The 12,017-nt window shown below is 40.1% G+C and overlaps 1 protein-coding gene across 1 annotated transcript in view; it reads left to right on the plus strand.

Annotated features, from left to right (window-relative positions):
* Positions 1 to 8,920, plus strand: part of calcr (calcitonin receptor) — a 66,917-nt gene extending 57,997 nt beyond the window's left edge. Inside the window, exons 18-22 of the mRNA XM_042506749.1 lie at positions 813 to 873; positions 1,050 to 1,116; positions 1,291 to 1,509; positions 2,116 to 2,157; positions 7,770 to 8,920. Of these exons, the coding sequence (XP_042362683.1) occupies positions 813 to 873; positions 1,050 to 1,116; positions 1,291 to 1,509; positions 2,116 to 2,157; positions 7,770 to 7,991 (611 nt within the window). The 3' untranslated portion in view covers positions 7,992 to 8,920. The remainder of the gene's footprint in view (positions 1 to 812; positions 874 to 1,049; positions 1,117 to 1,290; positions 1,510 to 2,115; positions 2,158 to 7,769) is intronic.
* The last annotated feature ends 3,097 nt before the right edge of the window (positions 8,921 to 12,017 follow it).

Genomic DNA, 12,017 nt, shown 5'->3' on the forward strand with positions numbered 1-12,017 from the left:
TGCATTCATTGCAAGTAACTACAGAGTGTACATGTTGTACTACATGTAAGATTACTAACACAAGTATCTTTTCTGAGAAAGCTTTCAGCTAGTCACAGCTTAAAAACTCAATGACAACAATTCAACAAGACAGAACACATTGTAGAGGCCACGATTTACTCGTACGCAAGGCTCATACAGTATTTCAACCTGGACATGCTGACAGCTTTATTGGCCCTCCTGTCGCTAAGTGCTGTCCTGTTTTTCACCTTGTTCAAAACAGATATAATGGGTGCAGTCTGTCAAACAAGTAGGTGATGGAACTAAATGGACGGTCATCATTTAAAATGGGAGCTTGTGTGTGTGTGTGTGTGTGTGTGTGTGTGAGTGTGAGTGTGTGTATGTGTGTGTGTGTGGAGGGCAGCCAATTGGTCAGGTCCATCTGTGGCCGATATGCTGCAGGGCCTCAATGGTGTCTGGATTCATGTGTTTATAGACGAAAAGTAAAAAACTAATGCGAGTCCAGCCTCCAGTGGCTTTTTTAATAGACACAATGTCAATTAAACAGGATTGTTACGAGAAATGAAGCATGTGGTGTTGTTTTTCGGGTTGGTGAAATACAACTGCGATAGGAAAGTCTATCCACTGTGTTTCAGCCTTTCCAAGAAGATATATTTGTGAAGGAATAATTTATTTGAGAAGGAAGTCTAACTCCAGAAAAAAAAAACTACTGACCAAGCTAACCACACTTTTTCACTGTTGCATAAATGACAAATGAATTTCCCTAAACTCACTCAAGACCTCATATGGCCGCCATCTCTTCCCCATCCAAGGTTTTCCTCTAGTGCCTGCATCCATCCACGCCGTGGCAAGGAAAAAGTATTTTGACGACAAGTGAGTAATGCTCCAGAAACTTCTGCAAATAAACAGGAGATGTTTACATACGTGCTCGTCTGTGTGTGGCAGAGAGCAAGAGCGTGCAGATCCATACACGCGCATGTTTTTGTATGTGAGTGCATGTGTATTTTGGGCCACAGACAGCACTGACTGATAGGTTTTTCCCTCTGTAGCTGTTGGATGAGTGTGGAAACCCATCTGCTCTACGCCGTCCATGGTCCCATAGTGGCAGCACTCCTTGTAAGTCTGCTTATCCACTGTTTCAGCTCAACATAAGAGAAATACATGAATCTCAGAGTGAAAATTATGTATATAGGTTTGTTATTTTGGGGGTTTTAGTTGTTAAAACATAAAAGATCTGAAAACAGTGGGTATTATTTTTGTTTCTATTAATAGTAGTTTTATTTTTTACAGGTGAATCTCTTCTTCTTACTAAATATTATAAGAGTACTGGTGACCAAGTTGAGAGACACACACCGAGCAGAATCCAACATGTACATGAAAGCAGTAAGAGCCACCCTGATCCTGGTGCCCCTGCTGGGAATACAGTTTGTCATTTTTCCCTGGAGGCCAGAGAACCGCCTAGCTGGGGAGGTCTACGAGTACATCATGCACATACTCATGCACTACCAGGTAGAGCTGACAGCAAGGCACTGCTTCAGAATTTCCATTTAAGTAACAGGTAGAAGCTCAGCTCAAAGGTGGAAAAGAAAAAAGCAAAGCTGCTTGACTGCCCTTATGGGTTGAGGTATTTTGCACATCTGGGAACAATTCAATCAATTATAAAGGGGAAAAAAATGATATCAGTATGCAAGCAAAAATGATCTCGCATCCCACGCTTGTCAGTGCCCTCAGGCTCGAGATTTAGACATTTGACGTGCTCAAAAATTTCCACCCATAAAAGCCTTGTTTTCTGCCTCGTTGTTGTTGTGATTGATGTCATTCCCAGCAGAATTACATTTTAAAGAACCAGTTAGGCACTCCATTAACTTTGTTTAACGACCATGTAGGCACTTAATTAAACAACAGGCAGGCAGGCCATGAAATTCCCAGGTAGGCAGTCACTTCATTCATTTACCAGAAAGGGATTACACTGACTACTCTCTCACTTTCCTTTTCAACAAGCACTCTAAGAATGATAGTGCTGTCCCATCTTACTGCTAGAAAATGATACAATCTGATTAAATTCCATTGCTTAAAAACCCCAACTAATTATGTGTATCTCTTTTGCTTTTTAAGGGATTACTGGTGGCAACAATATTCTGCTTCTTCAATGGAGAGGTAAGCACTCTACATGTTTTTACATATATTAGCAGTTTGGCTTTCCGGCAGTGTGCTGCTAATACACAATTTTGAGGAGAGTGAAAGAAAAAGTTTAATATTTTGGAAATTGTGCACTTATTTGCATTTTTTCTTTTTTGGGGGGGCAAGTATTAGATGAAAAGATCCATTACATTTTCTAGTCTGTAAGCCAAGTATGAAACTAGAGCTACGAGACAGCAAGCCAAGCTTAACATTAGGCTAAAAGCAGGGGTAAACCGCTAGCCTGGCTCTGTCTTAAAGGTGGAGATTTCTATCAGCACCTCCAAAGTTTACTTATTAACTATGTATATCCTGTTTCTTTAATTACTGAGCCATAGAAGGGCTGGTGGATGTACTGTACAATAAAGCTCTATATCCATGGTAAAATTACCAGAATCTTCTGCATTATGGGGCCAATAGAGCAAGCAGACTAAAGCGCTGAGCGTGGTCTAGTGCAGCCCAGCAGCTAACTTCCACCGGCTGTCTAAGTTCCAGTTAAGTGCTCTGCAAACTTGTTTATTACCATTAAACACATTTATAGAGGTAGTATTCCATTCACATAGATTTATTGCTACTGGTAGCTAATCCTTAGTGTGCAGTTCAATTTGTCAAAACACCAGCAGTGAGCTTATTCACTCGCTGAAGTATCGGCCTTTCCATCATAAAAAATTTTAACCCCCAATACAAAAGTAGCTTGGAGTGTACGCACAGGAAGTTTGAGTTTTTACGATTCCTGCATAGCATTCCTATAAGAATATCTCATCTAGGAAAAGTATCATTTTTAGAGCCATGTGTGACAAAATAACGCTGTGGTCCTGACAGAGCGATTGCTCTTTTATAAAGGTCATCCTGCATATGTCACTCAGAGCTGTTCAGCCAGGGAGCAATACAACCTCTCATTGCTTATGACATGAAGTATAAGACATCAGACTCCATCAGGCAAAACATTTTCATATTTTGTTTTCCAGGTCAGATCTCTGGCATCTTACATCTGACAGCGTCAAGAAGTGACCCAAACACTGACTCAGACACAGGTTTTGGCGTTGAGTTAAATAGTAAAATAGTTGTGACTTGACAGAGATGCTACCTCTGTCATTAGTCCAATTGTAGCAGGTTATAAAGCATTGGGCTGCTAATCTCAATCCAGTGCTGCAGCAGTAAAAGCTGAAGGGTCATGTCAGGTGAAGAGTGAGACAGTTTATAAATGACTGTGAGGTTTCCAAGCCCAGCTGGAAATTGACTCTCCTTTCAAGTCCTCCTGTCAGCCTTTTTAAGTCTGTCTGCAGCTGTCTGACTGAGCATCCTTAACTTGGTTCAAACACAAACCAATGTGCAAGACTTCCATCAAAGCCCAGATCGGGGGTTAATGGTGTTGCAGAGACCTTTCTGCTCTAAACACTCATTGTGTGACAGAGGCTTTCAAACTCAAGGTTGCTGCAAAGCACCAACAATATGTGTTTTAAGGTGGAAATAAGCATTTTAGCGGGTCTCCATGTTGGTGTGAATACCACAGACAGATGAGACAGACATCCATTTCTGTTTAAAAGTAATATGCTAGGGTTCAAATAAAAAGTGAAATTCTCTGTTATCCATAGAGACGATGGGGCTGTTAGCAGCAGAGCAGCAGATTTAAATATTCAGCATGGGGTGTCTGAAACAGAGCAATCTACTGTGCCTGTAAAATAGGTCAGGTATTAGCTCATAGACAAGCAGCCGCAACACGACAGCAATGCAAACAATGTATGGAGAACAAACAGTGTGTGTAGAGCGTGTGCATAAAAGGGACAAGCCCACTTTCAGGGTGATGCCGGGTCAACTCCCGCACAAACTATCACAAGGGAATGAGAGGGTTTGTGTGCATATGCATAATGACCAATTCAGCTCCCTTAATCAGGACATGGGTTTCTGGGGCCGGTTTCAGTTCTGTTCTTTGATTTCAAGGCCAAACTGCACAGACCTGCCTTGTTTCTTCAATGGAACCATTGTGATGCCAGGTCAGTGAGACAAACAGCTTTCATGCTGTATTTGTGACATCAAGCAAGACGTTCTACATGCGGGCTGTAAGCCCAGGCAGAATCCGGGCTGCATTTTTTACCATTTTATTGACAAAACAAAACAAATAAGACTTTAATCCTAAAGCCCCGCGTCCATCTAACAAAGATATACTATATTCTGGGCAGGGCTTGATCAAAAATAACCTATGGGCCACATAGGGCAAAAATAAACCTATGGGCCCTAATTGACAACCTCAAACCAAACACTGAATCATACCAAAAAGACAGAATAGGTCGATTTTCACATATGTTAAACATGACTGGCCCAAAAATGACATTCCCACTACACAAAAAACCCACTGACACCCACTGACAACTGGCTTTGTAATGCAAGGGGAATGCATTCAATTGGCATTCACATCCGGGTCAAATCACTCTGAAGTAGTCACGGGTATTTATCGCCTCCGGCTCCAATTCCATTGATGGGAACATGCGCCGCCACTAATTACCCTCTGTCTCCACTTAAGCAGCGCTCAAACATCGATCCAAACCAGTCTACACCGAGTTTGAAAGAAGAGACTTAAAGTAAGAGATAAATAAAGAGAACCACCGGAAAGTTTTCACAGACCTCTGTCTATGCTGCTTTCTACTGTTTACCTGTTCTCCGGTTTGTCTGTCTTAGCAAACACAGTAATTACAACACAGCTTGAGGTTAAGAAGAGAAGAAGAGAGAGCAGGGTAGTAATCGCTAATTTCTCCATTAAAACCATGAGATATCTGTGTTAAAAAATGCTTCAGATTGATTTTAAAGTAGACAGAGAAGTGCAATAAATTAGATTATAATAATATTTGGCATTTCTATAGTTATTGAGTGCTCAGCGGGTAGCCACAAGGAGTTGCTCTCCTTTTGTTTAACTTTATTGGCAATGTACGTGAACTGCAGGAGGGAGTGTAAAATTTGGAACATTCAGTTCTCTCAGGCATTTGAGCTTCTTGAGGATGAAAAGTTTGAGTTTGTGGTTGTCATTTTGAAGTTTATTAAACTTTTGAAAAGGGTAACCATCTTCCAGGGGATTTAATTTTTAAATTGCAGTTTGTCCCACATTCAAGACATTTCTTTATTTCCTGAGAAAAATCATCCAAGGAAAAGTATTTCATATTTGGTTGGCCCATTTGAGCGCTGCAAAGATTTGTCTTGATACCGTTAAATGGCTCGGCAGAAGGTTCCTCATACACCCCATTAGCAGTTGTAGAGAAGAATTGATATGTAATGAGATGATTAAATTGCTCAATATAGATTGCGTCTTTTTTTTCCCCTTTTACATCATGATGATCTGGCCACATGCACAACTTGGCTGCATTCCAAGAAATGTGACTTTGGTGTTTACATTTCCTAACTGGCATCTGTTAACATGATCGAAATGTGAGTGATTCACACATGCTGCAGCAATAATGCTTGCGTCAGTTAAGGTAGCCGTCAAGTTGATTAAAATTGTCACAAGATGGTGTTTACATTACTCACATTGCATGTGTTACCACATTTTGATTTGCATGTAAATTCGGTGGTAGTGTCTCCGAGAAATTACATTTATATACAACTAATTTGAAACAGCAAATATGTTTGAGAGAACATATTGTCAAACAAATTACATTCTCTATTAACATAATAAGGAAAAATGTTACTAATTAACTTATCTGGCAAGTTGCAAAAATGCTGATACTGACATGTTTTAGCATAATGTTTGCTGACAACATGTTTCATTTGTTTTTGACAAAAATAGGCAATATTTCCAGATAGTATTCATTCATAGTGATTGCAGTAGTTTTTTTTAATATCACCTTTTTAAATAAAATTTTAAAGTCTCCCTCCACTCAAAACATTTTTTTCTCATGTTTATGCCCCCTATAATGTCTGACCTTGACCAACTGACTTGTGTCTGTGTTTGTCACTAGAGAGGTGTTTTCACATTTCTCTACTTAAGGGGGCAATATATGTTTATTTACCTAACATCTGAGATTGAAATGTACCCGGGTCAAGCTAAATTAGGTACGTCACCCATACGAAAGCCATCTGCTGTCTATTATGGGGAACAGACTTCGAGATAACAGTCAAAAGAACCTAAAACCTTCAGCGCAAAGCAGACTTGTTTGTACAGAGTTAGAATGGTAGAATGAGCAGTTTGGGGATTTTAACTGCTATCTACCAAAAACCCCATCACATATTATCTCACGTAGCAGATATTATATGTTTAACACTAAAGCTGTATCAGCTGTTGCCAGTTAGCCCACATAATAACAAGGTAACAAACAACATATATTAGCAAACGATGCAAACTACACTAAACATTCTGGTACATCTGCTAATCGCAGATTTTGGTGCACAACAGACTTCTCGTCTGGGTCTGATTGATGCACAAACATGAATGGCTGAATCTATTATATTTTATTTTATTAACCAAAACAAACAAAAAACGAAAGTGACAAAGTAAAAACAACCTGTTCTCATTACGAAGTCATGAAATACTGCCGCTTTTGCAGTAATTTTGGCATAAGATCCCAACACTAAAAGCCACCTTTCGTGCCTGTGTGGTATGCCACCCGGTGGCGTCAGCAAAGAACACAGCCAGACAGACCCATTCACGGCATTATGTTACACCACTGGACAACCGAAGGGCACCTATTGCGGCAGCACGATATGTGGACGGGGGTGTCAGTTTAGATGCCAGACAGAAGCTGTTGCGTCCACATTATATGCTGCTGGATAGCATCAGGTTAAAATGGTTTTGGTAACTATGTATTATAAGCATGCACAAAGGTCGGATGGGTGGGAGGGACAGTGGATGAGTCCAACAGACCCCTGACTTTCATGTGGGATTCAGAAGTTTGCTTCCCTTCTGAATATGATCCTAAGCATGTGCTGTTGTCCCGGCATTGGTTGCCATGTGCTTTTGCTGCCTCAGCGTAACCACATGCATTCAATGATGTGCTTTTGTTGAAATCACGGTAGCAGTATCCTGGAACTACAACACCAGACGCAGAGAGATGCCTAGAGCGTAATGTAGACACAGAAGTCCACTGCAAAGTGGTAATATGTGACTACTTGGGATGAGAATGTGTTGGTAAAACAGAAACAATACATAAAATTAACACAAGGGAAAATAGTAAATGAAAAAGGATACACAAGCCAAACCAATTAAATCCAAACATTCCCACCATATAAAGCTGCAACCTGTTTCCTTCAAGGAAGTTTTTAAAAGACCTTAAAAAATGTTCAAGAAAGGGAGTGCGTCTAAAGTAGCACCATTTAGAAGCTCATTTTATGCCCAGGAAGTGTAAAAAGAGAAAGCAGTTTTACCAAATTTTATGCGCTCCTCTGGGGAAATTTAAAAGAACACAGTTTGAAGAACAAGTGAAATAGTTGCTGGTATGCAAGGATAAAAGACTTGAGATATTAGCAGGCAGTTTAACTAACAATGCTTTGGAGCTTACATCATTGATTATGCCTAAAGGCACTTCTCGTAGTGAGGTAGCAAGCAAGATTTGAAAGCACTATGTAATAACCCATCTCCATAACCCATGTGTTTGTGTGTGGTCCAGGTGCAGGCAGCTCTAAAGAGACAGTGGATGCAGTACAAAACCCAGTGGGGTCAGAGACGAAAGGACCACTGCTCAATGCGCTCCACGTCCTACACAGCAACCTCCATCACTGAGGTACCCGCCTTCATGTACCACCATGACTGTAACAGCGAACACTTGAACGGGCGCCACACTGAGGACTCAGAACTGGTGGCACTAAAGTCAGGAGAGGCGTACGCTTGAGCCACACCAAGGACAAAGAGTGAAGCATTGAGAAAAGCTGAAGAAGAGCAACTGAGCAACAGAGATGTACAATAAGAAAGGAAAATCCGGGTTTCCCGGCAGATCTCAGTGATTAAATCTCACAGGCTGATGCCAGTTTGTTCAGTAATGATACAGGTCCGAGAAGAAGGAGCTCACTGGTATGGAGATGGATTAGCTACAAGGCTGACACTTCACTTTACTTTACATTGCTGTCGCGAACTTGTGATGTCAAGAACTTGTGGCATGAGACAAGAGCTGCTTTTGACACGTGTCACTTCCTAAAGCTGCTAAAACTGTGCACACTCACAGTGACGAAGGCTTGTGCTGGCGTGGAGACAGAAATGACTGTGACTGTGATGACGGGGAGGGTGGCGGTGTTTTCTGTATGAGACGATAGCGCTGAATGTGACAGTGATGATGGTGTTGTTTCTGATTTAGAGGAGGTGGTGAATCATGTTTTTGATGGTGCCATGATGATGATTTTTAAGGTGATGTAGAAGAACCAATCCTTCCTAGCCTCACCTATACCAAAGGGTACTGTATGTTGGTCACAGCTATGAAGGGGCGCACCATGTCCAGCTGAGCACAGACATGGTACCCTGAAGCTAAACACAAACACACATGCGTGCACACACACACATACACACACACACCAACAAACTTCAGACACCTGATCATATGTGCCATAATAGGAGGTCAAATTTCAAAAGACCCTCTGCGTTTGAAGCTCTGGAATTATGTACATAATATATGTTCACCATGTTTTATTTGAAAAAAAAATGTTTTAAAAGGATTTTATTTTTGTTTTCTATCAATATTTTATTCTTGCTGATTCCTAAGTACGTGCTACATGTGTGTCCTGTGATGCTGCACTCCTAACGGCTTTGTTGTTTCCTGCGGTTGCTATATTTGTGCCGATTCTGAACATCCCAGGGCTAAGAAGCAAAAAGAGCAAAATGCACAATATAAATATATATATATATATATATATATATATATATATATATATATATATATATATATATATATGAATAAAAAAAAAACTTTATTTTGAGGTTGAACAGCCACAACAGTTGTCTCACTGCATATGAGTCAAGTATGCTATCAGTTGTTGCAATGATTCTGATGAACAAGCAGTTTCTCTGCAGCGGGAAGCTGAACTTGTTCACAGTCATCCTTTGTCATGCTCACAATGCCTTTAATCTATCTCCTGTTTTTTTAAGCGATATTCTGTCCTCTGTGCATATTTAGTCATGAATTTTGTAGCATTTGTATGAGTGAGCATCCAGGGCAGAAGGAAAGGTTTGCTAAAGATCTTAAAGGCATGTTCACATCTTGCTCGTGATTTTGCACAGACAGCAAACATGAATAATCTACTCTTCGTGTCCTAAATATGTTCATATTACTTACATCATATTAGTTGTTACTGTATTGTTGCCTTGTCATAACTGTGCCACCAGATTTTGAAGGATTTAAGTTAAGAGTCTGGATGGCCATAGTGCATTTAAGGGCCCTGACACACCAAGCTGACAGTTGGCCATCAATCAGTGTTACGTTGTCAGTGATGGTCGCCCTAGTTTTTGCTGTTAGTCAAGTGCTGTTGGCATTAATCGGCCTTTGTTGGCCGTTTGTCAACTAATTCAGCATGTTTAATTGGCATCGCGGATGGCAGAGACTTGGTGAGTGAAATAACTCTGATTGGTAGTTCAGCTCAGTGTACGAGAAAAGAAATCAAAATGAGGAAAGCAAACAAACAGCTTAAGTCAAGATGGCTTGGCATGGAAAGAAACTTGTTATATTCAGTGAGTTTGTTTTTCAGCATGAATGTTTCGGAATCATTTGTGTTATTGTCTGCCGTTAAGAGGTATTTCTTACAACATCACATTGTGTTTTGTCTATGTGCTAACTAGCTAACTAGCTAACTAGCTAACTAGCGTCTTGAATCCGTCCTGTCAGTCTTCTGGTTTCCCTTTTAATGGTGACGACTGACTACCGCAATCTGCTGCTATGGAGAGTTACTTCTTCTCACTCAGGTGCAGAACACAGGTGCTGGTTGGCCATTTGCTGTAATCTCTGCGGTGTTTTCAAGTGCAACTTTGTGGCCGAGACACAGGTGACGTGAGGCAACACAAAGTCGGCCTTCATTGCTGCTACTGCTTTGATGTCGGTTTGGTGTGTCTTATTCTAAGTGTGAATACAAACAAAAGACCATCCTAAATTTGCTTTTAAAAAGCCAGCATTTAAAAGGCCGCCAGTTCTGTTGAAGGTTGGATTAATTCTGTTGATTGCATTTATCTATAAAAGTTACATAAAAATTCAGACAGGAAAATCTATTTATCATCCTACAGCAGAGCCAAAAATGCCTCTAGCTGGCTCAGACTGCTGTGATAAGTTTGTTGTCACTTTCCGAGAAAAAAGATCAGAGAACTAAAATCTTTGTAAAAGCCTCAGAGGGGTATTTTTGCAGAAGGCAATTGTGCTGTTGTTAACAAACTCCATGAAAAGACAAAACCAGTTCCAATATAATATCAGTTCTTCGGAAAACGATACGATATTTGCCAATATAACAAAGTCTGCCACGATCCAGTCTCAATTTGATTCGATATGAGATATGATATGAGACGATATCACATGCCCATTAAACACATTCTGTTACAGAAGAAGCTGAACCCTTTACTTTACCATAACAGATAACAAAAACACATAATTGATTATAAATATTTAAAACTGGTTCATTCTGTTAGAAAACCCTTTTTGGAAGAAATGCTTTTAATTTGAACCCAAGTCAATCTTTTTTCTAAAACTTCAGGGCCGTCTGGCTCAAAGCCTTGCAGGCAAACTTCTCCCAACAGCCATGAAACATGGATTAACTAAATAATTTGATGATACACCCAGTAGCTCACCTGGTACAACTGGTGCTCCATGTTACAGAGACTTGCTGCAGTGGCGGCGGGATCAATTTCAGTCTGCGGTGCTTTGCTGCATGTTGCGCTTAAGTTGTCCTATATAAAAAGAGTAAAAAATGATGCTGTTAATCTCCTTAACAACATCATTTAACAAAAGTATAAAACCCGTCTCAATACTAACCGCTGAGGTTCACAGACAAAACAACTGTCTTTTGGTAGTCACGTTTCCCCCACATATACAACATGCTAACGTTATTAGCACAAGCCTATGGCATTTTACATTGCAAAATTTGGCCTAGCAGCTAGCAGACTTTTTCTTAACTCCTCTACAACCTTAATAATTTACGCATATTATTCACACTTTCTTTACTCACTGTTGGTTTAAGTCACTGCATCTCTGGACAGAACAGACGGGTTGAATTTTCTTCTTCAGGCTAACATTGTTGAAATTGAGCTGCTAATGTTGTTGTGCAGTTAGCAGAGTGAGGCAGGTACGTCATGAGTAAGGCTTTTGTTTACTAATGACGTGGGATGTGCGTTGTCTGTTGACCCGTGGTTTCTCTAAAAAACAAATACTTCCACACTGCTGACTTAAGGGCCGTTTTCACAGCAGACATTTTGATTTGTCACAGCAGGAAAAGCACAGGTGAAAATGATAACATAAACAATGGCTCAGTTTCATTAACTATCCCAGCAAGCTGTTCCAGTTAGCCGTCATGCACCATACCAGGCTCTTTCCTAAATGGAATGCAGCTTTCATTATTGTCCACGTGCTTTTCCTGCTATAACACTGAAAAATGTCTGTCATGAAAAAGGTCTACTCCAGAGTAAATAACGTCTTCTTCACTGCTTTCTCTTGGCTGCTTACCATAATCTGGCTGCTGCTGTTAAGACTATAACATCCAAAAGAGGATGTTATGGATTGATGTTTTCACTTTACATCAATGATACTGAATCGTTGCTAATTGAATCGATATACTGTGACTCTGGCACTGAGCATCAAGTCAATTTTTTTCCTAATAAAGACATACATCTATTTTAATAGTATACTATAATAATAATAATAATAATAATAATAATAATAATAATAATAATAATA

Source organism: Plectropomus leopardus, chromosome 18, assembly GCF_008729295.1.
Source record: "Plectropomus leopardus isolate mb chromosome 18, YSFRI_Pleo_2.0, whole genome shotgun sequence".
Taxonomy (NCBI): domain Eukaryota; kingdom Metazoa; phylum Chordata; class Actinopteri; order Perciformes; family Serranidae; genus Plectropomus; species Plectropomus leopardus.